At 35.5% G+C, this 27,991-nt stretch overlaps 5 protein-coding genes across 10 annotated transcripts in view; 4 read left to right on the forward strand and 1 right to left on the reverse strand.

The window, feature by feature from the left end:
* LOC143900251 (ADP-ribosylarginine hydrolase CG2909-like) overlaps window positions 1-7,901 on the forward strand; it is a 56,989-nt gene extending 49,088 nt beyond the window's left edge. For all 3 annotated transcript variants that reach the window (XM_077411369.1, XM_077411372.1, XM_077411373.1), the window contains 9 exons: window positions 2,112-2,269; window positions 3,168-3,434; window positions 3,751-4,014; window positions 4,445-4,614; window positions 5,055-5,126; window positions 5,387-5,691; window positions 5,806-5,973; window positions 6,042-6,149; window positions 6,313-7,901. In XM_077411369.1, coding sequence (XP_077267495.1) covers window positions 2,234-2,269; window positions 3,168-3,434; window positions 3,751-4,014; window positions 4,445-4,614; window positions 5,055-5,126; window positions 5,387-5,691; window positions 5,806-5,973; window positions 6,042-6,149; window positions 6,313-6,497 — 1,575 coding nt within the window. In that variant the 5' untranslated portion in view covers window positions 2,112-2,233 and the 3' untranslated portion in view covers window positions 6,498-7,901. The remainder of the gene's footprint in view (window positions 1-2,111; window positions 2,270-3,167; window positions 3,435-3,750; window positions 4,015-4,444; window positions 4,615-5,054; window positions 5,127-5,386; window positions 5,692-5,805; window positions 5,974-6,041; window positions 6,150-6,312) is intronic.
* Window positions 7,902-9,313: 1,412 nt separating this feature from the next.
* LOC143900252 (ADP-ribosylarginine hydrolase CG2909-like) lies at window positions 9,314-17,471 on the forward strand. 3 transcript variants are annotated; one of them, XM_077411376.1, is made up of 11 exons: window positions 9,885-10,771; window positions 12,208-12,304; window positions 12,631-12,903; window positions 13,222-13,485; window positions 14,381-14,550; window positions 14,857-14,928; window positions 15,245-15,531; window positions 15,663-15,824; window positions 15,895-16,005; window positions 16,309-16,493; window positions 17,334-17,471. In XM_077411376.1, exons 3-10 carry the CDS (start codon window positions 12,664-12,666, stop codon window positions 16,491-16,493), a joined length of 1,491 nt encoding a protein of 496 aa, XP_077267502.1. In that variant the 5' UTR covers window positions 9,885-10,771; window positions 12,208-12,304; window positions 12,631-12,663; the 3' UTR covers window positions 17,334-17,471. The 3 variants fall into 3 exon arrangements, with proteins under 3 accessions (XP_077267501.1, XP_077267500.1, XP_077267502.1); XM_077411375.1 differs by lacking the exons at window positions 9,885-10,771; window positions 12,208-12,304 and adding an exon at window positions 9,314-9,464; XM_077411374.1 differs by lacking the exon at window positions 12,208-12,304 and having other exon boundaries at window positions 9,882-10,771.
* LOC143900650 (uncharacterized) lies at window positions 16,588-20,720 on the forward strand. Its single transcript, XM_077412250.1, has 5 exons — window positions 16,588-16,605; window positions 17,334-17,782; window positions 18,735-19,015; window positions 19,098-19,390; window positions 19,484-20,720. The coding sequence occupies exons 1-5, from the start codon at window positions 16,588-16,590 to the stop codon at window positions 20,078-20,080; spliced, it is 1,638 nt and encodes a 545-aa protein (XP_077268376.1). The 3' UTR covers window positions 20,081-20,720.
* A 261-nt stretch (window positions 20,721-20,981) lies between these two features.
* On the reverse strand, window positions 20,982-24,993 carry Hlh3b (Helix loop helix protein 3B). Of its 2 annotated transcripts, none has more exons than XM_077411399.1 (5): window positions 23,719-24,642; window positions 23,428-23,655; window positions 23,033-23,244; window positions 22,306-22,671; window positions 20,982-21,655 (listed from the first exon to the last, which is right to left on the reverse strand). In XM_077411399.1, exons 1-5 carry the CDS (start codon window positions 23,719-23,721, stop codon window positions 21,313-21,315), a joined length of 1,152 nt encoding a protein of 383 aa, XP_077267525.1. In that variant the 5' UTR covers window positions 23,722-24,642; the 3' UTR covers window positions 20,982-21,312. The 2 variants fall into 2 exon arrangements, with proteins under 2 accessions (XP_077267525.1, XP_077267523.1); XM_077411397.1 differs by lacking the exon at window positions 23,719-24,642 and adding an exon at window positions 24,680-24,993 and having other exon boundaries at window positions 20,984-21,655.
* Window positions 24,866-26,117, forward strand: LOC143900651 (uncharacterized). The gene is made up of 2 exons (XM_077412252.1): window positions 24,866-25,126; window positions 25,827-26,117. The coding sequence occupies exons 1-2, from the start codon at window positions 24,866-24,868 to the stop codon at window positions 25,971-25,973; spliced, it is 408 nt and encodes a 135-aa protein (XP_077268378.1). The 3' UTR covers window positions 25,974-26,117.
* Window positions 26,118-27,991: the final 1,874 nt, after the last annotated feature.

Below are 27,991 nucleotides of genomic sequence, written 5' to 3' on the forward strand. Positions count from 1 at the left end.
GGTGTGTTTGGGGAGCACGCTATTAGCGCTATTGCATTATTCTATCTTTATCGTTCATCAAGTGTAGAACAAGAATAGAATAAGCAAATAGCGCTAATAGCGCGCTCCCCGAACGCAGCCATTGTCGACCACAAAAGGGAAAAAAGAAAAAACTTAAACGCGCGGTATCGGACGATCAGAATATTCAGATACAAATTGGTTTTTCTCTCAAGTGTTCTTAATGATATTTGCAAAATTAAATAATTGATTATTTTTAATATTCTTTTCTATTACTTTACGATTTACGTGCACTAATACATCTCCGACGAGCATAATTTCCATATTTCGCAGATTATACTTGCGTTAGTGCACGCTTTACGTCTCTATACCATAAATGAAGTCGTATATCAGCGTCATGAAAGTATTGCGTGCATAATATATTTGATTCTTAATTTTCTTTATCAGCGTGACCCGAGATAAAGCTGAACTTTAAAATGGCTAAGCCTTTTTTAACACATATTAATTCGAGACGGAGAGATTTAAACGCGCACGAAAAAAATCGCGCGTCTTAATGAGACTCTTCAAACGCGATTGGGATGCCACGAAGAGAAATTGCTCATACGCTTAACTAGATACGATTAGAGAATATCCTGTGCACTTTGTGCAGGTATGCGGTTTACTTTTACCGAACGATGTAAATTGATAAAACCGGTTCCCCGGTTAGTGTTGCGCGTTCCAAGATGTACCGCTTATCCGCGTAACACGGTTAAAGATTACTTTATCAACCCTTCGTCACCGAATTAACAAACTAGATTTAGAAACTTTTATCTTATTTTTCAATTACTGTATCGTGAAAGATATGTCCATAAGCAGCTTTTTGAGATACATAGATTGTTTTCTGCTATTGTATATTACAATGTATGATGATCTATGTTGACGTCATTATAAACCACGTTCGTTATAAATCTCCACTGATTTTATCGATTTTGTGACAATTAATTTTGTGTAATATCATTTGCTCATTGTTGCTTTATATACACTAGTGTTCAAAAGTTTGGAAGCTCTATACCTTCCAAAGAATAAAAACAACAGTGATGCTAATAAAATCCTTTAAATAAAATTTTTCCTTGGAAAATGATTAAAAACAAATAATACTGTGTTCAATAGTTAAAACGCGCAGTAAAGTTTTTCATATATGACGTTTTATTTAGAAGTATTGGCATCACTGTTATTTTTCTTAAAAAGGTAGTGCTTCCAAATTTTTGAACAGTAGTGTATGTATCAAATTCTTAAATTCATAATTTTGTAAAGTTTATAATTAAAAGCAACTATATAAATCAATATGTTTAAAAAATATGATTTTTAAACGGTTTTTGATTGACAAGTTTTTTATGCAAAAAAAATTCTAGATTTATTATATTATTTTATTATATTTTGTAAATTTTTTTACTTATCTTTGCACAATGAAATTACCGTTTGCTTCTCGAGCGCACAGTTCTTGTGATGTTCCACAGAGGTCGACTATTTACGCAATTCCCAACTTCCTGAAACATTTTGCCTGGCGTTTGCTTATTTTCAATAACTCCCAATGTGATTAAACGCATGCAGACAATATGTTTTTATTCATTCATTTATTTTTAAAACTATCAATAAGAAATTATGCAAATGGATTATTTATTTTTTATATTGCACAAAGGTACATTTTTATTATTTGAATTATGTGTTTTCTATTAAAATATTTAACATTTAATTAAAAAAAAAGCGGAATTAAAAGATCTTTATGAAAATATTTTCAATTTTTGCAATTGTTGAATTATAAAAATTGAAAAAAATGCGGAACACAGCTATAAATCATTACAGACAGCTTCCGAATAAATGACTCATTTCAATGGAAAATAAGCAGATGACTAATCGTCAAAGGCGTATTAAGTCAGTGGGCTTTAAAAAACGCGTTCCATAGACAACATTGCCAAAGCAAAAACGAAATTGATTAAAAAATGTGATATATATGTATCTATTTATAAATGTAATTAATTATATATTTATATTTTTTCCGTATATTTTTAAATTTTGTGATTTATTTTTAGTTAATGTTGAAGTAACATATTTCTTTCGAATACCAAATGTTTCAGTCACGGTCCTGTATCGAGCCGAATCGCTACGAACTTATACGAACTCAATTTTTTGTTCTCCACGGGAAAGTGGTGACTGGAGAATCTCCAGTCACACCAGTTGGACACTGCGTTGCGACAACATGCGCAAGATATTCGATAAAATTGGCGTCACGAAAGTAAGAGGATAACATTTTCCAGAGTTATTTTTATAATCGTATAAAAACATACACGCGCGCGTGCGCGAATGCATACGCATATATTTATGATGTGTACAAGATGCCTTAGAAATAAATAATACTTTAGAAATTTATAGTAATTATCTCAAGTCTAAAGAAAGATATAAATATAAATCCGAAAGCACTTTGATTTAAAATGTGCTATATTTTTTGTCACTTTTTATATCGTTTTACTATTAAAACTATTTGTACTTATTATTGATCGTATACATAAAATCTTATATCGGAAGCTTTCACATTGTATAAATTTCGTCGGAAAATGCTTCTTTAATCTCCACTTTTTTATACACTCTAAAGTATCTAAGCAAAAATATTATTTTAAAGATAATTTACAAAATCGTTACTAACTCAGATAGCAAAAAATTATTGCATTAGTTTGAAGAAAAGTTACACAATACGTATCAACTGCATTCTTCGATATGTTTTCCTATTGTGGCATCCTGGCACCCGGATCTAAAGAATCTGCTAAAAGAATCGAGTTTGACAATACTTTGGCAACAAAAATAGCTTACTTCTTTTTCGGTCTTTTCCGTTCTTTCACGAAAGAATGTGCGAAATAATGAAATTCGCAATGAACTGCAACACGTCACGGGCGCGCATGTGCGTTTAAAGAGCGACCAATCAGTGTTCTTTTAAGGTTTATCCAGACAAACTTGCATAGCGCATAAACATAAGCATAAGAATGAAAATTGATTGGTCCATGTGCGTAAAGAAATAAACAAATCCGTTTCTTTATAGAAGAAACTAGTGTTTTTCTCGTCGAATTCGTAAATTCGATTGAAAGCGTCAATGGTGCTTTTACATATTGTGACTTCGCATATCTTCGCGTTTTTCGCAGAACAATCAAGGTGCAGGTGAATCGAATCAGCAAATGGAAGATCCGCCGGAGATTTTATGGGAGAACACGTTGGGCTCGCCTCACGGCGTGCCCTTCGACGACGATACAAAAGAATTGCTCAGGAAGTGCCTCGATGTCTCCGTGCCGCCACCGACCGGCGTGGCGGAGCTAATCAGACGAAGCAATGAGTTCCCTGTGAAGTTCCCAATTAACACCGTAAGATGCGCCACTTTGAAGGACAGGGGAATCAGCGCGGATACTATCGAGGTTTGCGTAAACCTAGCAAGTTACTTGATCGAGTGACTAGTACAATATAGATAAAAAAGACAGACGCTTAATTAAATAATATTTTTATTTTGATTATATTTTCTTAAATTAAATTTAATAAATATTTAAGAGAAATGGTTTGAAAATTTGATTGTCAATATTTATCTAGTTTCTAGTGCTCATTTTGTGTAACTTAAAGATCGGAATTCTATACTCAAGTACTGAACACAAGTCCGAGATATTTCTTTATTTATTTTTTATGAGGTTTAATCATTTTAGCTAATTTACACATTTGATGATCTTTGACATTTTTCAGTTAAACGCAAATTCGGTATATCCGCTGATACACGAAGCGATGTTGCCCTTAATTGCTCGATGGCTGAAACATAAGCGATTATATGGTAGTCCTGTTGAGAAAGCCATGTATGCGGACATGGGCCTCGTCCAATTTATCCATCGCCTGCTGGATAAGAGGGCAGCCACCTTCTGCGGTCCCAACGATCGATGGAAATTACTTGATAATAAGACTGGCTTCGATGGATGGGAGAGTGTCGGTACCGATCATGAGGAGGAACCATTGGTAAGTACGCGATGCCGACCTAATCGAATAATTAATTTTATAAAAAAAAAATAACTAATAAGTAAATAATAATTTAATAATAATTTTAATAACAGCAATTAAATAAAAATAAATAAGGTAATAATAACATTTAATCTATAAGAAAAATAGTTATAAGAATAAGTTATAGTTGGAGGGGTTAAAGCCATAGTGGTGTAAGTCACTTCTTCTAACCTATCGAATTAAGTTCATAAATGCAGTCTATACACATGCGCAGATATGATGAAAAAAGAAGAAAAAAAAAGTGGTAAAAAAATTGACTTACACCACTATGGCTTTAACCTCGCCAGTTATAGTTATAAGTTTGATAATATCACCTTCTCTCGTATATTACCTTCGATGTGTTGTAATGCCAATGCCCTAATAAACGTTTTTAAAATCTGATGATTAGGTCCTAGCGAAATGCTTGAGCTACGACGAGATCAAATTGTCGGCAATGATGGTGATGTCTTCTCATACGGAGTTCATAAACGACGGCTCGCGAAATAACAGAGGTATCGTGAGCAGTGGCCCAGACGTCATCCAACCCAGAGGGGTCATTATAGGTGTCGTAGGCTCAAGGTTCTATACATTTATTTAATCCCGCCTTTTTTAAGAATCAACAGATGCGGTAGCGTCTTGCTTTAGTTCACGCGCAACGAAGTCGCGTAGAACGTTGATGAAACGCACCGTGATGTAGATATGTAGATATACCTACATGCCGTATAAGAAACCTTTTTGAAAATAGGTAAAAACATAGCGCCAAATGTCGTGGAATTTGCACGTATTTGCAGATACGTGTTCGATTTTTATTGATCTCTTTTGCGTACAGTTATTTATAGCCGCAAAAATGTTTGCGGTTGAGAAAAACCGTTAAAATTATTATAAATACACTAGCCATTTTTAATAAAATATACTTTTTATTTTTAATACCATTCTCCTTTATATGGACTTTAGAATTTGTCGAAAATTTGCTACCAAGTTTTATCATTAAATTTGTGCCACTTAATCTGTTATGTAAGATTCCAGAGGCCTAGATTTATGGAGTATCAGGACATTGTCATCACGCCAGAACAAAACAATATGGATAACGGGTAACTTTCCGCAATAATTATGTATTAACGTGTAAAGTTGAGTGACATATTTGAAAAGAAATTCAATTGCACTGGTTGCCGCGTAGTCATATATTTAATTTTTCAAATCCTTTCTATTAATATAATAATAAAGACATTAATAAGATGTATGGAATAATCATGGAATAATAATGGAATTAAGCTACGTTATTTATAATATAAGATTTCTTTTTTGGCAATATGCAAATACGAGTTTTTTGAAAGAGCCAATTATGAAATAGGTACGGATCCGCGATGGATGGCACACTTGAAGAAAAACGTGGGATGTGTGTTTTATGGGCCAAATTTTATGGCGAGGATTATCATCCGCTCTACAAAGAAGCCACGACGCGCATGAGGTCAAAAGAGAACAAGCGATATATATATTCAGATTCAGGCTATCGTCAATATCCTCAGAATATCTTCGATATTGAGAATTACATGAAGAGAACTTTGCTCTCGGCAGAAATAATACTACTCGAGGCGAACAGCCGCGCCGAGAAACAAAACACAACCGCTTTCTTGCACGTGGTTGGTTTTGGACTCGGTTAGTGCGAAGCGTTCATTGCTAAGATGATTTAAATGTTGTAATAAATTATCGAAATTATTTCTCATACGTTTCTTCTTAATTATTCATATTTAATTAAATAACGATTACTAGGTGTCTGGAAAGCACAGAAAGTTCAGAATCAGGAACTCTACTTCCTGAAAACATTCGAAATTGCTATCAGGAAGATGAACGAGAAGCTTAAATACGTTTCTGATATCATGTTCGCTTATTTCGGGCATCAGAAATGCGGCAGCGCGGGAAACGGCGATTATCTGGGCGGTGAGTGGACAATAAACGGATAAATACAAATATCCTTACAATTTGTACATTAATAATATTACTTTTAGGTATAAAGATACATTTTGCTCGGAGAGAACCACACAGTAGACTGTTCGAAGCCGACGCGAATAAACTCCTCGTTGTAACTTACGCTTGGGATGGAAATACATTACCAGGTTTGAACGTTATATATTTATTTTATTGTTTATTTATCTAAATGGTTCATACGCTGACATGAATTTCAATACCTTAATTCAATAATCCAGCATCACTTATAAGGAGAAACTTTTTTGATATATCTTTATTAACACCTTCAAGACAATGATATCCTTTCTGCAGGCAATGAATTCTGGAAAGGAAGTTTAAACACTAGTGGCGATCCAGCGGCCGCGTGCAGCACTCAAATAGCCGAACTGCATAATTCCAAGATCAATCCACGCGCGTGCGGCGCCAGCTTGCACATCGCATCCACGGAGCATGGGATTCTACACATATTGGATTATGCGAAGCTCCATCTTACTTAGTTAATCCCCGATCCATGTAAAACTTATCTTTTCTAAAAAAAAAAGGTAAAATTAAGCGGCAAGTGTAATTCGTATTAAATGTATTCCGTTTGTATTTTCTATTACAAAAACAGTGATATTAGGAGGTTTGCGCCAAGTGAATATGATAAATTAGTAACATCTTGATTCCTTTTTCATTTTGCTTTCTCATAGAGGAAGCTTTGTTTTCGTAAAAAAAATTTTTTTTTGCACTTTTTTCAATTTTTATGATTCAACAACTGCAAAAGTTGAAAATACATAAAGATCTTTTATATAATTCCGCTTTTTTTATATTAAATGTTAAATGGGGAATTTTTTATATCTTAAATGTTTAATATAAAAAACTCACTATATAATTCAAATAATAAAAATTTACTTTTGTGTGATACAAAAAAATAAATAATCCATTTGTATAATTTGTTATTGATAAATTTAATAATAAATAAATGAATAAAAACGTAAAATACTGAGAAGTTAGGAATTGTGTAAATAGTCGACCTCTGTAGAACATCGCAAGAACTGCGCGCTCGAGAAGCAAACGGTAATTTCATTGCGAAAAGATAAATAAAAAAATTACAATAACAATATTTTTTTTCCGCCAGTAAATATTAAAAAATAATCCAAAATTTATAACCGACACAACTAGCCAAAGTTACTCCTTTATTTAAAAAATTACAAATAACAATAGAATAAAACAATAAATCTGCCATATTTTTGCATAAAGAACTTATAAATTAGAAACCGTCTAAAAATCATATTTTTTAAATATGTTGGTTTATATAGACGCTTTTAATTACAAATTTGACAAAAGTATAGATTTAAGAGATAAGTTTAATGTACATATATAAAGCAACAATGAGCAAATAATGTTACATAAAATTAATTGCCATAAAATCGATAAAATCAGAGAAAATTTATAATAAACGTGCGGTATGGCGTCCGTGTAGATCGTCATCATATATTAAAATAAACAGTATGGTAGAAAACAATCCATGTATTTTAAAAGGCTGCTATAAACAATTTTTCCCGATATAGTAATTAAAAAATAAAATAAAAGTTTCCAAATCAGGCGTCTGATAATTTAGTGAGTACGTTGATAAGGAGTTGATAAAGTAATCTCTAAACCGCGTTACGCGCGGGGTAAGCGGTTCTTGGAACTTGGAACCCAACACAAATCGGCGAGCTGGTTTTATCAATTTACGTCGGTTTTATCAATTACGTCGGTAAAAGTAAACCGCATAAATAAAACTTGTACAAAATGTACAGGATATTTTCTACTCGTCTCGTTAAGCGCATTAGCAAATTCTTTTCGTGCATGGCATCCCAATCGCGTTAAAGAGTCTCATTAAGCCGTTCAATCTTTATCGCGAGCGCTTGAATCTCCCGGTTTTAAATTAAAAAGCGTTAAGTAAGGCTTAACCATTTTAAAGTTCAACTTTATCTCGCGTCACGCTGATAAAGAAAATTAAGAAACAAATATTACACACACCTAAATATTTTCATGACGCTGATATAAGACTTCATTAATTTATCAAGATTACCAGATAAAATTCTAGCTAAAGCAATTGTTGCACATAAGTCATTGATGTGAGATAATTTTGTAAAGTAAATTCTCTCCCTTGCTGCACATATGCTCATGCACATATTTGTAGGCGACACTTTGGGCATAAGATATTAAATTAATCTTAATCATTATTTTGAAAAAACTGTGATACCTATTTCGATAAATGAAAGTAATAACGAAAAGAATGAATATATTGCACAATTTTATTTCATATCCATAGACTTCAATATTAAAGTCAAACGTTGATAGTATTTTGATGCGTAATAAGAAAAGGAACTAAAATAGGGGGATTATAAAAAAACAAGTAAAAAAATAGTGCAAATTAGAAATTTGCACTTGGCTTCCTCATAGAGGAAGTGAAGAAAGTGATGTCTTAAGATCCGCGGTCTTACATATACAGGTCTCTCAACTCTAATGTGTGTATGTGCCAAATTTACCGAAATTTTTATAACTCCAGAACTAATTAACCAAATTTTAACGAATCAAATATGAAATAGGGGTAGAATTTTCCGGGGAGTACTATAGAGTGTATAGTTTTTTGTTGCCGATTTTCTGGAAACCGTATTTTTTTTATTTTTCTAATTCTTGAGTAAAAAAATTTGACGAAGCAAAAAGAACCTTTTGATTATTAGCAATTTTTATTAATTCTATATATTCTTCAGTTTTTTTTCTACCCCTATTTCATATATAATTCGTTAAGATTTGGTTGATTAGTTCTGGAGTTATAGAAATTTCGGTAAATTTGGCACATACATACACACATACATACACACATACACACATACATACACGCATACCGACATTTTTTTAAAATAGCGATTTTTCAACGTTTTAGAACATTCTGAACACATTGGCAAAAGCAACTCAAAATAGTATATTACACTACAAGGGCCGAAAGTTGAATTTTCGGCCCTGCGCGTCATGATGCCCCGAGGCGAAAAATTATTATATACAGATACATTCCAAATAACTCAATGGAAAATAAACAGATAACTATATATAATCATGCATCAAGGGTGTATTAAGACAGTGGATTCTGAAGAACGCGCTTTCCACAGACAATATTGCCAAAGCAACGACAAAATTATTTTAAAAATGTGATATATATGTATTTGTTTATAAATGTGATTATATGTATATATTTTTACATATTTAAATTTTGAAATATTATTTTATTTTCAGTTAATGCTAAAGTCTCAGATATTTATTTCGAACGTTAAGTTAAATGTTTTGGTTACGGTCCTGCGCCGTGCCGAATCGAATCGATACGAACTTGTGCCGACTCGAAGTGATACGAACTTATTTTCCTGTTATCTAGTCACCAGTTAGCTACTGCGTATAGCAGCTACGTGCGCAAGGTGTTTAACCAAATTGGCGTCACGAAAGTAAGAGGACAATTTTCCCGAGTTATTTTAATAATCGTATATATATACACAATACACACATTAATTTAACACCCACGGGCGCGAATGCATGGACGTGCATACATGTGTTTACCGCGTAACATATGTATATACGAGGTGGCTTATTTTAATCAATCGACTGGAATGTTTCAGAGCTCTTAAGTTTAAGACAAAAAAGTTTCCGACAAAAGTAGTATATGCTATATTTTATGTTACGTTTTACATCACTTTACTATTAAAGTATTTATTATAAAAATGTATCATTATACATAAAATCTTATGTCGGACGCTTTCACATTGTATATATTATTGTACCTATATATGTATATATTAATCTCCACTTTCTTATTCTAAGTATTCAAACATGCGAAAAAAAATATTATTTTAAACACGCAGAAAAAAACAATTTGCAAAATTATTACTAGCCCAGATAGCAAAAGATTATTGCATCAGTTGGAGAGAAAATTCAATCAACATATTGTCAGATCAGATTGGTATACCAAATGCGTTCTTCAATATGCTTTCTTGTTATGGCACCCCCACATAGAACATATATAAAGGCTGCATTTTCCGATATTCACTGTCAGCAACTTTCAGTACTGAAAATCTATATAGTATACGTGACGTAAAATATAGATTTGCAGTACCGACAGTGAACATCGGAATGCAGCCAATATTGGATGAAATATATCGACAGCAGAAATCAGACAGATCTGCCAAGCAACGATCTAAAGAATCTGCTAAGAGAATCGAGTTTGACAGTACTTTGGCAACGAAAGAGAGTAGCTTACTTCTTTTTCAGTTTCCTCCGAATTTTTTTCACGAAAGAATTCGCGAAATAATGAGATCCGCAGATCTGCGCGTGCACCACGCCGCGGCATGCCGCGGACGCGCATGTGCGTCTAAAGAGCGGCAGACTGGAGTGTCTCTCTTGTTAGATGTGTCATTTAGTGCGAGAATATTACATGTAGAAGATGTTACCTGTGTTCACCGTCGTGGCCGTTTCAGGGTGAAAAACCGCGACACCCTGCACGACATTCGTAGTTGCTATTGCGCCAAATCGCAACCAATTGCATCAAACAAGTTTGATTCGTTGACTTCCATTCCGGTTATGTGTATAATCGCTTAATTTGTGTATTTACATGTATTTTCGAAATTTTAAATAGAAAGACAGTGTGGAATTGCGCCTTATAGCGGATATAAAATTAAAAAATAAGATTTGTTGTACAATTGATTGCAATACATAAACTTATTCGGACATGTCACTGTTTGCCTGCTGCGTCCGTAAGGTGAGTCATTCTTTTTCAACAATATAATTATATAGAAACGTACATACCATTTAGACAGAATATATTAATTTTAATCATGCGATTATAGTCAATCGACTACGCGCATACTAATCGTGCGGCGCTTACGACTTCATCTCTGTTTAATATTATTTTTTCTTTTTAATAATAATTTTATCGCAAAGTGATATCAACATATATAAATTATAGATAGATAAATTTATTGTTTTTATTACTTATACAAAGTTTGTATTCTTGACTATATGAAAAATAATTTTGCACTTTATTGTATCTTATTATATTATGTATTATTTTATTTGTTTTCTTTTTTTTGTTGTTTATTTACTATTTTCAATGTATATTTAATGCACCTTATATGTATATAATTTTTAATAATTTTTTATTTTTATTTGTTGGTAAACTATAAATAAACTAATGTTTTATATTACGTATCTGAACAAAAAATTGTTATATGAAAATAATAATGATTAATTTTTTAACTCAAAATCGCAATTTTTCAATGTTCGTTTAAATGTCTATTTAAAAAGCATATTTACATTTTTAATGACGTTGGTAATACTTACTTCTTTTCTTTTAAATTCTGTCATTCGTATAATTGTCAATCGATTAAAGTGACATTTGAATATGTTGCCTATGATTTAATTGTTATAAATTTTTTTAATTTATTAAATAATTAAATTAATAAAAATACTTTTTTTAAATAGACAATAGATTTCATTACTATGCATATATTTGTGTACAATTATGCAACGAATTAAACGGCAGAGAGAAAACGTAGATTATATTTAAATATATTAGAACAACTGATCAGTATATTACACATATAACATTGTCATGTTCTTTGTATAAAAATTATAACAATTGCTAGTGAGAGGAACAACATTGAAATTGTTTTACAATGCAAAATAGTCTGAATTCTCTTCGCTCACCCCTATCACTCAAGTGGCAAAATCGGTAAATAGAAAAATGAAGTAAACTGTAGAGCTACCACGGGCACCAATGCATGTGCATGCGTGTTACATGTGTATATTCATGTGTGTATACATGCGCTCGCGCCCACGAAGAGAATGAACGTCAAACCGCTCGCTAGGATGAACAGATACATTTTACGCTATTTAACGGATTTCATGCTCAAGTGTCAAAGCGATCGACGTCCTTGCTGTAATCAGCGGGGGGGTTATATTAATAGAACGGCGATTCACTGTTTTGCAAAATTTTTCTTAGGATCGATTTCGTAGCCCTTTGCTTCATCGGTGACGGTAAGTCCGTACGTGCGCGAGCCGCGAAGTTGTTGAAGTTATCGTCGCAATGTCAAAATTGTCAATAGACAAATTACTCGCTTGTACTTTTTTAGCAAAAGTTCTTGAATATGTACATATATATATTTAACTACTTTCTTATTTATTTTTGTGCGTTAGGTATATCGTTATTTCCGCAAGTAATAATGCAACACGAAACGAGAAGCATGATACGCAAAGATTTTTTTTGCAATAACTCTTCAAGGAGAAGCATAACGTATGTTTACTATGTAACTTTTTTTTTACTGGGAATTGGCACTTCTGTTCAACTCCAAACTAGTGTGTTTTTTTCCATTGAATTCGTAAATTTGATTGAAAATTTTAGCATCATGCCCGTTCTAGACTGGAGGATGATCCTTATACTCTCGGCTCATCCGAGTAGTAATGTAGACGGGTAAAAATCTGTAGTTTATGTCACGTATATATACACTATAGAAAGGAGGATGAGCCGAGAGTAGGATCATCCTTCAGTTTAGAACGGGCATCAGTGGCGTTTCCGCATTTCGGGAATCACTTAGCACATAACTTCACGTCCTTCCGCAGAATAATCGAGCTGCGGACGAAGCGCGTCAGCAAATGCTAGCGAGAGACCCGCCGGAAATCTCATGGGAGAACACGCTCGGCTCGCCCCACGGCGTGCCCTTCGACGACGACACAAAGGAGTTGCTGAAGAAGTGTCTCAACGTCTCCGTGCCGCCACCGACCAGCGTGACGGAGCTAATCAGACGAAGCAATGCGTTTCCCGTGAAATTCCCAATTAACACCGTAAGATGCGCCGCATTGAAGGACAGGGGAATCAGTTCGGATACTATCGAGGTTTGCGTAAACCCTAGCAAATTATTTAATCAAGCATTTAGTACATATAAACAAAAAGGACAGACGCTTAATTAAATAATATATTAATAAGATTTTTATTTTAATAATTTTCTTGAATGTTTAAAAAATATTTAAGAGAAATGGTTTAAACATTTGATTGCAAAAATTTATCTATTTTCTAGTGCTCATTCTGTATAATATCTTAAAGATCACAATTCTGTACTCAAGTCTGAGATATTTCTTTATATTTTTTATAAAGTTTAATAATTTCAACCAATTTACACATTTCATGATCTATTCTGCGATGACAACTTTCAGTTAAACGCAAATTCGGTATATCCGCTGATACACGAAGCGATGTTGCCTTTGATTGCTCGATGGCTGAAACATAAGCGATTGTACGGTAGTCCTGTTGAAAAAGTCATGTATGCGGACATGGGCCTCGTCCAATTTATCCATCGCCTGCTGGATAAGAGGGCAGCCTCCTTCTGCGGTCCCAACGATCGATGGAAATTACTCGATAACAAGAGCGGCTTTGATGGATGGGAGAGTGTCGGTACCGATCATGAGAAGGAACCATTGGTAAGTACGTGATGCCGTCTTAATTCAGCGATAAAAATAATTAATTTCATAAAAAAACAACTAACAATTAAATAATAATTTAATAATTCAGTGTAGAAAAATATGTATGATAATTTATATACATATATATATATATATATATATATATATATATATATATATATATGAACTAGCTATGAACGCTTGGCCGCCACAAGCCAGTTATCCTTGTGGATAACTTTTCTGACACCTCTTGCTGAAAACTCTTCAAGCCAAAAGGATCGATAGGCCGTGCTTTCGCAGTCTCTATGCGTACTGAACATCGAGATCAAGCCAGCTTTTGCCCTTTTGCTCTACGCGAGGTTTCTGTCCTCGCTGAGCTGGCCTTAGGACACCTGCGTTATTCTTTGACAGATGTACCGCCTCATTTATATATATTATATATATTATATACATATATATATATAATTTAAAATTTTTTGTACGTTTTGGTACAAATAATACTAAAACATTGACTAAATAAAGATACTGAATTAACAAAAGTAAACATATAATTCTTTTCTCTTTACTATTACAGAAGTAGCTACATATAATCAGAAAAAAAACACACTTGAAAGTAGTTTTTGCAATTTTCTCATAAATAATATTTTTATTAAAAATTTTTATATCTTATACCTTGATTCTTATTTTTTTACTTATCATAGGCTATTGACTACGTATTAATGTAACGTTACATATATTTACCGATATTGGAAGTTTATAGGATGTTAAAAACAAAATAAAATTTCATAATATTACCTTCTCCCATATATCATCTTCGCTGTCGCAATACTTTAATAAAGTGATATGTGGGAGAAGGTGATATTGTGGAATTTTTTTTAATCTGATGAATTTAATTTGAAAATCTGATGAATAGGTCCTAGCGAAATGCTTGAGCTACGACGAGATCAAATTGTCGGCAATGATGGTGGTGTCATCTCATACGGAGTTCATAAACGACGGCTCGCGAAATAATAGAGGTATCGTGAGCAGTGACCCAGACGCCGTCCAACCCAGAGGGGTTATTATGGGTGTCATAGGCACAAGGTTCTATGCATTTATTTAACCCTTGCCTTCTTCAGGAATATTTTTATACGTGCAAACTCCGTGACGTCGCGTCTGCAAATGCGTGTTCTATTTTTATCTCTTTTCCGTGCGACTATCTATAGCCGCAAAAATATTTGCGATTTAAAAAAAAAACGTAAAAATTACTATAAAATACACTAGCCACCTTTAATAAAATACACGTTTTTATTTTTAGTATCACTCTCTTTTATAGATTCTAGAATTGGTCGAAATTTTGCTGTTATGCATTAAATTTGTACTACGGGTGCCGCTTGATCTGTTACATAGATTCGAGAGGCCTCGATTTATGGAGTATCAGGACATAGTCGTCTCGCCGCAACAGAACAACATGGATAACGGGTAAGTTATAACAAATTATGTATGTATAATGTAAATTTGTTGAGCGACACATATTCAAAAAGGAATTTGATTGGATGCCTTAGTACCTATATTTAATTTTAAAAAACTCTTTGTATTAATAATAATAGAGATATTAATAATATGTAAACACCTCTTCTACTAAGATCTGCGGCATGCTTTTTTAATTTATAGCGTGATATGGAATAATAATGGAATAATAACGAAATTAAGCTACGTTATAATATACGCTCTTTTTTTGCACTTTTGCAGTATACAAATGAAATTTTTTTTGAAAGAATCAATCTATGCAAAATAGGTACGGATCCGCGATGGATGGCACATTCGACGAAAAACGTGGGATGCGTGTTTTATGGGCCAAATTTTATGGCGAGAATTATCATCCGCTCTACGATGAAACCACGAAACGCATGAAGTCAAAAGAGAACAGGCGATATGTGTCTTTAGGCAATCAGATGATCTTCGATATCGAGAATTACATGAAGAGAATGCTGCTCTCGGTAGAAATAATACTGCTCGAGGCGAACAGCCGCGCCGAGAAACAAAACACAACCGCTTTCTTGCACGTGGTTGGCTTCGGCCTCGGTTAGTGCGAAGCTTTCGTTACTAAAATGATTAAGCTTAAATATTATTGAACGTACTCCTCATACTCTCTTCTTTTTAATTATTTATTCATCAATTAAAGATTAACGGCTAATTTATTGACGCTTGACCAGGTGTCTGGAAAATAATTGAGAATCAGGAAGTCTATTTCCTGAAAACATTCGAAATCGCTATTAGAAAGATGAACAAGAAGCTCAAATACGTTTCTGACATCATGTTCGCTTATTTCCGGCAACAGAAATGCGGCGGCGCGGGAAACGGCGATTATCTGGGTGGTTAGTGGACAATAAATGAAAATACACAAATATCCTCACAACTTGTACAACAATATGATATTATTTTTAGATATAAAGATACATTTTGCTCTGAGAGAACCGCACAGCAGACTGTACCGAGCCAACGACGCGAGTAAACTTCTCGTTGTAACTTACGCTTGGGATGGGAATACATTACCAGGTTTGAACGTTATTTTATTCTTTATTTATCCAAGTGTTCATTTATTTAATATTAACGCTGACATGTGTGTGTGTGCGTGTGCGTGTGCGTGTGCGTGTGCGTGTGCGTGTGCGTGTGTGTGTGTGTGTGTGTGTGTGTGTGTGTGTGTGTGTGTGTGTGTGTGTGTGTGTGTGTGCGTGCGTGCGTGTGTGTGTGTGTGTGAGAATTTCAATACCTTATTCAATAATCCAGCGTTACTCATAAAGGGAAACTTTGATGTATATTAAGTAACACCTTCAAGACAGTATAATATCCTTTCTGCAGGGAATGATTTCTGGGTAGGAAGTTTAGAATCTAGTGGCGATCCAGCGGCCGCGTGCAGCACTCAAATAGCCGAGCTGCATAATTCCAAGATCAATCCTCGCGCGTGCGGCTCCAGCTTGCACGTCGCGTCCGCGGAGCACGGAATTCTGCACATATCGGATTACGCGAAGCTCCACCTTACTTAGGTAACCCCCGATAACCGCCCCCCCCCCTATCGACACGCTGATCTTCCTTGCTGAATGAAGTTCGATTTTGTGATCATAACCACGTGTGGAACATATGAACGATGTTGCCTTTGTATTGTCAATGCGGCAACGCACATTATTTAATCGAGAGATCTTTTTTTTCTTATCTTTGTATTCATTACCAGAAGTAATAGAATTGTTGATAATACATTGCATGTATACTTACCAAGAAGCATTTGATTGCCGAAAAAATTGAACTATTCAACGAAAAGTTATTGTTAGATGTTTATTAAATGATTCATTCCTTTTTTCCGTCACTCCTTATCCTCTTCCATGTAAGAAAATTTAAAATTAAATCAATTAATTAAATTAATTAATTGAATTTTTTAACTATAATGAGGAGATTTTAACACAATCTCATATTGTTTTTCATATACTTATAACTTTCAATCCATTTTCGATAACGATTAAGCGTATGGGGAAAACTTGATTTTCAAAATTTAATATAATAAAAAATTGTCGCGGAATGTATATTATAAAAAAGTTCAAATATTAGATATATTACAGTTATTAAAATATACTGAGAACTATAATATATAAATTAATAAAATATACAAGCTATACCAGACACAAATCGCTTTGGATTAAAGAATACATTTAATGAAATTGTTGAAAAAAAAAATAATTTTTTTTATTCTTTGCTGAGAGAGATATATAGTAAGTTGCCTGTCACACCAAACCACATTGCAAAATATATTAGTTTTAAAACACTGTTTAAAAGCACGCACCATTCCAAGTGCGATCAGTATTTCTCGATGAACGCGTTCGCTCAAACTTTAGGAAAGGGCTGGCCCGGTGGACAACAACGGGCAATTACGAAGACCATCTCGATCACCGCGCAGTCAGCGTAGCCGCAGTGCGGACGTGGACTGCCTGAAGAAGTACACGGAGCGTCGTGTGGAGGAACGCCGACACACGGAGATCAGCGACCCCACCAAATTGGATACCTCGAGGTGGATGCCGCTACCAAAAAACATACCTGGGGGACAGCAACCGGGGGCGGCCAAGAGACCCTCGAGGGACGAGCGGCAGGAGAGTGTCAACGAATCGCTCTCACCCCCGTCGGCTGAGAATCGGTCCTCCAGAATCGAGCCCGAGGTCGTCGGTCGACCTCACCACGCCGTCAGGAGTCATAGCACCGATGTGACCACCCTTAAGAGACCGGAGAAGAGCATCACCGAGCAGCGAAGGCACACGGACTGCAGCGATCCGCGAACCATCGCCACGAGGTTGACCGCGCACATTATCCACGTCCGAAAGCGAGAAATGCCTTGATCGGGATTGTAGTTGAGATTCGTAGGCGCGATTGAACACGATAGTCGTTACGGAGCCTCCAACGGGTAATGGGCGTCTAGTTTCGGTCAGATCTCTCTGCTTCCTTCGTTCGTGTTTTTCCTTTTGTGTGGCCCGAGTTGTTGGCGATTTGTCGAATGAAAATTCACGTTGGTCAAGGACCGTGGCGAGCAACGTGAAAACATAGTGGTGCCTGGTTTGCTCCATCGACCGAAACTAGTCGCTAATGTCTTTTCACGTTGTGACGCTCATCGTATGTACGCTTTGTCGTCCACGTGTTGGACTGAGAGAGTTTTATAAAAATAGCTGCTCGATACATAATAACGAGAATTTTCGAAGTTTGCCTTAATGTTTACGTGTACACCCTTCTCCTTTGCGAGGTAATTTATTTTAATACGTTATTTGGAAAAAAAAAACAAAATGATAAAGGTTCTTTTAGAAATAATGCATGGACAATTGATATATTGATTTTGCGATTCTTTCTAGTTTATTTTAGATTGATCTAAATATGATCTCAATAATTAATTAATAATTAATGAGCATTTTTTATACAAAACTATCGGAAAAAATTATTAAATTCAATTGATTGCTCTAATAAATAACTTCAATAAAGATTAGTTTGCTATATAACGAGAAACGAATATATTTTTTATTATTAAAAAACGAAGCTTATCAATTCTCATTGAAGTTACATATACATTGAAGTAATTTATTGCAGTTAATCATGAACAGTGCCTTTCAAAGAATCGAAATTTTTGCTTTGTGTGTGTCTTTGCGTGAATGTTCGTTAATATATAATTAAAATAATAAATAAACATAGGATGAGATATATATATATATATATATATATATATATATATATAAAAGCTCGACATATAATTTTCTCAGATGGCTACCACAAATTAACGGTGCGAAGTTTCGCCGAGAGGCGTCCCCCCTTGCAAGAATTGGCTGTGAAATTACGAAGAGCGCGGCTACCCGGTGGATGACGTTCGCCAAAAGTCCATCACCCGGTCCTGTACTAAGGATAAATCCCGAGAGGAGAGATTCCACGGCGGAATACGACAGAAAAGACGAAGGGTCGCGCAAAGACTCGGATCCCTCCAGATGGCAACCGCCCAGAAAATTCTCCCCAGCGAAGAGTGAGAAAGGACACTTACACAGGCAGGGTACGTAAAGCGATAATTCTTATTTTCTACATGCACTCGATTATGCGAGCTACTTTAATAACTGAATGATGTTTGATTGCAGATGAGTTTGATATTGGCAGAGACCGTTCCTCGAGTTTTGTCGACACTAATGAACGAATGAAAGACCACTCCTTGAGCTATATCGATACTAACGAGCGAGCGAACAAGCTCAGCGAACGTATGCGAGATTTGTACGATTTCAAGACGGAGAACGAGTGGCCGAAGAAGGCGGGGACCTCCCGGGAGGACACTTGGATCAGCAAGAGCAGCAGCGAGGATGAGAGGAACAATTATCGGCCGATTCGCAGGAACAGTCAAGATTTGGAATTTAATGACAGAATCGATATTTTCAAGGTATCGGTGTTGAATGAGGTCTTTTAGGATCAGTATTGAGATCTGATGTTTGAAAGAGTTAACTTATCTCACCTTTGTCTTTATCTTCCATAGTCCAAGGTTCAAGAAGAAGAGGACAGACGAAGACCGAAGCACAGTACTCATAACGCCAGCGAGGTGTTTGCAGATGACGAAGACGAGCGTCTACGAAAGTTCAACGATCGACTGCGATACAGCGAGGACCTCGGCGCGAGGCGGACTCGCGCCCGCGAACGGCGCACTTATTCGGACGAGTACGACGAAAAGGTCCGGCGGGAGTCTCGTTCATATCGGCCAGAAATGATGACGTTCAAAAGGGATCGACCGGAGGCACCGGCTATTAGGAGACTGGTGGACAAGGAGAACAAACGGAATTCGGACGCGAGTATGAGACCCCGCGGTTCTCAAGTCAGCTACGTAGAGATAGACTTCGCGAAGAGGGACTCGCGTACCAGCGATGCGAGTTACGCCAGCGTGAACCTGGCCAAGAGGGGCAGCGTCGAGTGCAAAAGCACCCGCCAGGTCCTCGATGTCCCACCGAGAAGAGCCTTCAGCCAGAGCGACGAGCGACCGGCCACTCCGGTGCCGCCGATCGAGTTCAACGACGAGCGATACGTCCCCAAGAAGCTGTCGGAAAAAGACAGCACTAGATATAAAGTGTATTTAACATAGGAATCGCTTGCGAGAGCAGGCATTTCGCGAAGCGAATGCCGCTTTCGCAGGGTTTTAGATTAACATTTAAACATTTCGACGAAGTGAAAGTACAAGTTCGACGTGGATGAGGAAATAATATGAAGAGAAGCTCGATACGATTTTCCTCAAAAGTAGGTGTTAATAATGGTGTGTCGCAAAATTAAATTCGTTTCACAGTGTTAATTCTCTGTTGGACAATGCCCGTCACTGTTATCGAAGGAAAAATCGAAATTTTAAATATTTGTAAAAATGAATAGGTATGTATACCTATTTTATAAAATGTAAACAATCCGTGATAAATATGATGAAGTTGTTGTCTGTGGATAACTGTTAAGCATTCAGGTGTTTATTGTGTTCATCGTAGAATAATGCGATGTGTAAACGGATGGATGTACGAAATTCGAATATACTCCGCTACAGAACTCTACAATAAATGGCTCCACGACCGGACGCGAGGAACCAGATACGTAAATATATTTGTAGCAGGTTTACAATGAGCCACATAACCGGAAGCTTCCTATTCGTGTTTTTCATGTCGGTGTTCAAAAGGTACGTAACCGCGATGTTAATAATGTACAAATGATGTAATACAAAAAATAATAAAATATTCTTTGAAGAATGTGCCCAGATTTTTCTGTGGATAGGTTTTAGAATTGACTTACCTTTCTAATCATGGCGCTTTTCTAATTAAAAGGCAATTGTTGTTAAAAAATATACTATACTAAAGAATATACGGGGTTTTTTTCGAATATTTGATTGATGTAACGCTTTTCAAAATTTCCAACAAAATATTCAAGTTTAATTTAGAAACAATTTAAATTCGAATTTAATAGAATGAAGTAACCATTCAATAAAATATTGTTTTTAGGAAGAAATTATTTTTTTTTACAACAAGAAAGAATTTTTATTAAATCAATATTCGAATGAATTACAAAATTAAATAATTATATACAATAATATAATAATTTAGCGCGAATAGAAAAGTATCTTTGGTATTTGAGTAATTGAAAGTAATTGAATTAAAGCTTTAATATATTAACTCGAGATATAACCTCATGTGAAAGATCTAAAATATTATTTAGTTGATATCTCGTATCGTATGTGTGTGACACCAATTATTGTCAAATACTGCATGAAAGACGTGTATGCACTTAAAGCAAAATGATTGCGACAGTCGATTCTTTCACGAGCAGGCATCTCTCGTTAATATTTCATTTGCGATCTGTACCACACAAATCGCCACGAAATCCTGAGCTTGAATCCTTTATAAAGGCGACTTTGACCCTTTTTCTGACCGGGACGTTATGAACAGGCGGTGGCGGAGCTCTACAGTCTCTCGATGTTTGGTCTTCTTCTTCTCGTTCGATCTTAAATCTTTTTTGGGCACAATTCGAGCCGCTCGAGCCTATTCCGTTTGCAACTGGAGCGTTACCCGTCAAGGATGAAGAGGAACCATTAGGTACTATGTTAGCGTTCGACGAGACTTGCGGTGATTTCGGGAAACTTGAGGACCGTCCGCTCGATGGAGAACGTATAACATTTCCGTTGTTGTTGCTGTGAGAAACATAGAATTAAGAGTATTAATATATTAATAATTTTGTTGAAAATAATAAAGCAATGCTTAATAAAACACAAAATTACTTATTTTTAGAAATATCTATATATAGATTGTATTTAGACCAGTACAAATTATATACATATGTATATTTTTCTATTATAAAAAAAATTTGAAGGGAGGGAAATTTATTCTGATAAAAATATATACTCTCGAATTTGCAAATGTTAAAAATCATAAAACCTGTTTTGTAAGTCATTATTAAATGAATAAATGAAGAATCTTTTGCAGGACACTTCTAATAAACTTAACAGTTTATTTAATTAAATGTTAACTTTTATCTTAAAAAAATCTAAATAAGGCTTAAAATTAGACTTTGGTTATTTATACTGGGCTAAGAGAAAAAACTATATCTCAGTTCAGATAATATATTTGAAATAAATATAGAAATTAATAATATAAATAAATGAAAGCAAGTAATAAATAATATGCTATATGTTATTCTATTAAAGAAGAAAAAAGCAACTTAACAATCGATCGGACGAACTAAAAAGCTTAGGAATTCACAAACTTTACGAATCGGGTGCGTATCAATTTTCTAATTCGTCTATTCTTTTACAGAATTACGGGTTAATTTGACGTAATCCACCTGTGGAAGTTGCCTTGAGTAACGACGATGGAAGGTGTGAGTGGTGTGACGCAGCGTTTTCCAGCGGAAATGGCTGCATTGAGCCCGCTAGGAGCGATCATCAGCAAATTGCTGCTGTTCTTGTCACACGTGTGCGAACTATGCCTCTGCGTGGCATAATTAACACGAAAAACGTGAGAATTTTCGTTACTCAGCTTCTCCTGCTTCAGGAACGCTACTGTCGTTACTGCTGGCTTCACGTGATACGTAGTCGAGTTTTGATTGTTCAAATGCGACTCGCATTTGATCCTCACGTCGTGCTGCTGCACCCCATTACGGTCTTGACTCTTTTGCCATTCCAGAACATTGCTTAGCAACCTTATGTACCTACGCAGATTTGTTATTACTTCAATTTTAAATATTAGACGATCAATTGTTTTAATATTATTCTTGTTACTACCATTTAAAAATTTTCTATTAAATATTGCATGATATATTTACATATCTCTATTAAATTATAAATAGAGGCATATTTATTTTATACCTTTTATTTTATTATTGATAGAAATACGTTCATAAACAAATTTTTTTTTTGATATATGTATTATTCTTGTTAATTGTTTGTACGATAAAGAAAATGCCTTGCGTTTTCTTATTATTTGAGAGTAAATTCTGTAGAAAGAAGTGAAAATATAAGAGTACTTGCTTAGGATTAATACACGTGTTCTTGTAACTTAGAGAGAATTACCTTATTGCCATTCTTAAAATCTCATTTTTCGACAATTTCTTGTCAGGTGGATGAGTCGGTACTAATTTGCGAAGTTCGGCGAAGGCGCCGCTTACGTTCTGCTGCCTCCATCGTTCCCGGCTGTTGGTGAATAATTTTCTAACTCCCAAGGTACCTATACGAGGCGTGGGCGATCCCAAATGACCACTGCCAGAAGATGAGATGCCATCTAGCTACGAGATTATCGTGAATTTCATTAAATTGATGCTAATTTTTAAATCATTATTTGGATTCCAGATAAGACTAGCTAGATTTAGAATACTGTATAAAATAATTTGTTATATTTAACGACAATTGAAATCTTTAAAGAACTGTAACTGCATGAACACGGGAGAGCGATTTTAAATTTTACTCACGGAGCTGGAACGGTCCCGCCGTCTTTTGCTTTGTTCTTCCTCCTCGTCTGTGTCGTGGGAATAAAACTCGTCGGAAAGCGTGGCTTCCTCCTCGGTGTCCCTCGATGTTCCAGGCGAATCGCCGGCTTCCTCCGCGAGCTCTCCTTCGCCGGACAGTAACGATCCCGCTGGGGAACCATTTTCGGCCTCCGCAGCTCCTACACCGCACCCACCATACGTTAACATCGGCTGCAACGATTGATAAGAATCGTGAACAAGTACGACGAGCATAGGTGCAAAAAATTTTGCTACCATTTGTCAACGTCAATCATCGCGTTCCAATTCTCGACGAATAAATATAGAAACCGTTGTTTTGTGTCTGCAACTTTGAAACTCATTGAAATTATCTAAATCTATCTTATTAATTTACAAGTGGAATCGATGACAATTCAGTGACAATAAAATGAGTCAGTTAGGAATGTCAGCAATCTAGTATATAATTAGTCATTAATATATAGTGCCGACGGGAAGTTGACACTAGGCTCTCCTCAGCTGTCCCTGACATTCGACAGATATGTGTATATATGCCACTGGATTTATCTGTATATAAACATTAGTCATGTATGTGCTCGCTTTGTACATACATATCAGTTTTATTTATACGAAAAAGGAAGCGTTTCCGTCTACATATTTACGTCTTCTCTCAGTTATAATATGTCATACTCTTCAGTTAAATTTCATACTTGTTCGGTATTAAAAAATTGATCCTTGATACATGGATAATTGATTCCTTATCAGTCAACAGATTTTTTTAAGTCTAAAAATGTTATTCATCATTGCGTCAATTGCATTTTAACCATTCTTTATTACCGGCAAGATACTAATAGACCGCATAATAATAACTCTTTTAAAATTTATTTTAAAAATGCCACAATAGATCACATATTATTTATTAATGCCACAAGACAGACAATATTGTCCATTCCGTCACGATGAATAACACACATATTTGCTACATTTTTACAAAATTTCAGATTTCTCTTTCAAAGATTAAAACGTTTGTAAGTTCAACTAAAATTCTTTACATTATACGAATCATGAGGAGGTCTGAACCGTCTACGATAAATCATCGCTTCAGATTTATATTTTCGCGAACGTATAGAATTTGCGCACGGTACAAGCACGTCGCGAGATTCACATATCGAAAGAGTTGAAGAATAACACATAATTTCAACATAATCACACACACGCGCGTCAAGTGGTCAAAACTCACCATGTTGCGCGAGAAAAAAAGGTTCTGCGTTCGACAGAGAGACGCAAGATTGGAAAGACAGATTGACTTAGGGAACAAATGACTTTGGGAACGATTCAGTTCACATCGTGATGGAGAGTAACACCGATGTCGAAAGAGTCGATCTAACTAGTCGCGAGTCCGGGTCCGGGGTAACCCTCTGGGTAAATGAATTTCACGAGGGCGGAGCGCAGGCTTATGGGTGGAGCTGGTGTCAGGTCCGTCCCATCCAGCATCCCTGTATCGACGCTTCTCGCGGATCACATCTTCATACATTCAACGAAAAACGCGACTACTTCTGTCTCACCCGCGCCGCGCGTGCATCTATTCTCTGCAGTCTGCATAATATCGTCGTTCGAAAGATCTTGCGACACAGACGCGACGTATACTAACGCCTGCACTTTTACTTTCCAAGCTTTGCTAGATATATGAGATCAACTTAAGAAATTAAGAAATTCAGGGGCTCTTTGTATAAACTTACATCGACTTCATCGATTAAAAAAAGGAATAGTTGAGATACTTAAAAATTAACTTTTATACATAATGTTAAAATTACTTTATAATTAAAATTATAATTGTTTTATTGATAACGATAATAGCGATTCAAAAATTAATTTCTTAATATTTGTATTACATTGCAGGCAACTTTTATATTTATACATTATGAATCAGTTGGCGATATAAAAAAAGTTATCCGCTATACGACGGGACACGCGTATAGGTAACCGAGGGTAACGCACGTGCCCTTTGTAAGCCGTTTATTCCGAGATTAAAGTTACAATATATTTGAAAGGATCTGACATTTTTAGAATCAACTAATATATATTTAAAAATGTTCTATTAAGAAAACGCCAATGTTTTTCAATAATTGTTAAATAATTTATATTGCAATAAAATGAAAAAAAATGCAAACATTTTCTACTCAATACATTACTGCACACTTGGATTTTTAGTGATATTTTCAAAAGCTACGAATTATTGCAAATTTTGTATTTGTAAAAATAGCAAATGTACATTATATCCTTAAAGTAATAATGAAATAGGTGTTAACATTAACGATATTGACGCGCAATTGCGATCTAATTCTTTACAAATTTATATGTTTCGATGCAATGCAGGCATGGAGTAGAGACGGCTGCAATGTTTTCTTTGTTATCTTGCAATGGGCACAAGTGTTTATGTTTGCATATGTATATTGCGAACAAATCTATCTCCACCCTCTTCCTGCTTCGACTCATTGCCATGTGTTTTAAAGATGCTTCCTATACAAGAATAATACGTGTCAAGTTTCGCGGACTATCTTATCGCTACTGTTATCCCAGCTATTATCGTTGCGAACACAACAACTTTTCATTACTCGTGATAAAATGAATAAATAATCTTTTTTTTTTTTAGGAAAACACGTTTGAAATGTTCGAAGAACGAAGAACACGTCTCTCGAATTACCACATTTGATTTCAAATTATTCAATTATTAGCATTTATTCTTAACACATCTTGAGATATTTTATTTTTAAAGCATTTAATAATTACGGTTGTCAATTGTCATTTTTAAATTTTATATAATAAATATAACACTGACCATTATTTGTAAGTAATTTACTACTTGAGTAGGTTACTGTGTTTAACCAGTTGTCCATCATGAAATTTCTCCAGATTATCGTCGCATCTGAATTACTGACTTTTTCTTACAGATAAACGTTAAAACACATTTATTCATTTAAAATATATTAGTCGGAGAAAAAAAGATGCATTTTTATAACTTGAAATTGATAAATAGATAGTAGTTATGTGCAATTGATTTTCTGCAGATAGTCCTCGCACACCGCGCTTACCCAAAATCAGACCAGGTCCCACGCAGATTGGCTCGTAATGACGCTCGAATGAGCATCAAGAGCGATATCATATAATCAGGCTCCGACGATGACACCCCGACGCATCCCACTGGAAAATCTGTAGCACCCTCCCGAGGTGTCACAATAAAACAACCCGTAGCTGGTGGCCACTTGACGACGGGGGGGGGGGCGGGGGGCAGCGCCGCTCTCTCACCCTTAATGTATACTAAGCAGGGCTTTCGATTTTTTTATACCCATCGAATCGTGGGGACCCGGCTAATCGAAAGTTGATTGTTTGGGAAAAATCTTCATGAATGCGCCATCCATTTCATCTTACGTCTCATCATAATGTAACTATGCAACTTTTATTATTATTATTTTTTTTATTAATTTTACACCGTATAGTAATTAAGTGTATCGTTACTTTTTCCAAGAATATTTTGTTAATTTTTATTTACTACCAATTATATCTTTTTATTTACCACCAGTTATATAGCTATAGCTGGAATTATTTTACAAATGCAATATTATTTTCTTATTTTGTAAGAAAATTTTTTTGTAAAATTACTCGACTGATTAACTGACGCTATATTTTCTGATATGTTTCTTTAACACGTTGTTTATTGTATTTAGCTAGAATCAATTTAAGTGCAATATTATATTTTTTTCTATACAATAATCGCGTTCGCGAAGTGCAATATTATTCTTTTTACACGCGACTATTATACATACATAGAGAAAAATGTGAAAAATGGCCAGTGCAAAAAGAAACTCTTGTTACAAAAATCGACAAAGGGCGGCCCGGGTGCCCCATAGAATTTAATAGGGGATACTTTGTAGCGGTTTCCCACAGGCCTGGCAACTCGCGGCCAATTTGCGCGTGCCAATGAATAAGAATAAGGTATTAATATCGCCGCATGAGATTGACTCACGTGACTCTTATCGCGGTCTTCGGCGCGGTGCCGATTTTCAGATAAAAATCCGGGGAATCATTAATGTCGACATCAGGATCCAGTCGGAAGATTTATATCCGTAATAAACGTGTTATAAATTTAGCGATATCGCGGAATCGTGGATTACCAAATACGTTTCGTTCACAATACATCGGTATTGCAACGATTATATAAATATTCCGACAACTCTGCAATTCTCCAGCGTATTTTATATTTCTAGATTCGTTCGCGCGTATAGTCGAAACACGACAGGACCCGTAAAAAATGCGAAGATTAATTACAGAACGACGTAGCGTAACTGTTAATTAAGCGTCGAGGTAATCCTTTCCACTTTACGGCACCTTAAAAATTAATCTTCCGTCGATTTGTCCGTTTAATCCCCCGAGATTAATATCTCATGCCGTTGCCGAGAGCCCTCCGACAACTTGACCCTGCAATTCTACGATCGCGAGGACCCGGGAGGGTGACTGCCGCGAGAGGGCTGCGCAGGGCGGGGCATCTCTTATC

The sequence above is a fragment of the Temnothorax americanus genome, unplaced genomic scaffold, assembly GCF_048541705.1.
Source record: "Temnothorax americanus isolate GAGA-0224 unplaced genomic scaffold, ASM4854170v1 Scaffold3, whole genome shotgun sequence".
Classification (NCBI taxonomy): domain Eukaryota; kingdom Metazoa; phylum Arthropoda; class Insecta; order Hymenoptera; family Formicidae; genus Temnothorax; species Temnothorax americanus.

Bases quoted from the DNA above. Each gene is read 5' to 3' on its own strand.
- LOC143900252 (XM_077411374.1), top strand. From the start codon at position 10,742: ATGTCACTGTTTGCCTGCTGCGTCCGTAAG. The intron at 12,904-13,221 runs GTTTGCGTAAAC...GACAACTTTCAG, and splicing joins TCAGTTCGGATACTATCGAG to TTAAACGCAAATTCGGTATA. The intron at 14,551-14,856 runs GTTCTATGCATT...TCTGTTACATAG, and splicing joins ATGGGTGTCATAGGCACAAG to ATTCGAGAGGCCTCGATTTA.
- LOC143900650 (XM_077412250.1), top strand. The intron at 17,783-18,734 runs GTTGACCGCGCA...TAATTTTCTCAG, and splicing joins CCGCGAACCATCGCCACGAG to ATGGCTACCACAAATTAACG. The intron at 19,016-19,097 runs GTACGTAAAGCG...GTTTGATTGCAG, and splicing joins AGGACACTTACACAGGCAGG to ATGAGTTTGATATTGGCAGA.
- Hlh3b (XM_077411399.1), bottom strand. The intron at 22,672-23,032 runs GTAATTCTCTCT...AAATCTGCGTAG, and splicing joins ATTTTAAGAATGGCAATAAG to GTACATAAGGTTGCTAAGCA. The intron at 21,656-22,305 runs GTGGATTACGTC...TGTTTCTCACAG, and splicing joins ACTCAAGGCAACTTCCACAG to CAACAACAACGGAAATGTTA.
- LOC143900651 (XM_077412252.1), top strand. From the start codon at position 24,866: ATGAATTTCACGAGGGCGGAGCGCAGGCTTATGGGTGGAGCTGGTGTC. The intron at 25,127-25,826 runs TGAGATCAACTT...GGCATGGAGTAG, and splicing joins TCCAAGCTTTGCTAGATATA to AGACGGCTGCAATGTTTTCT.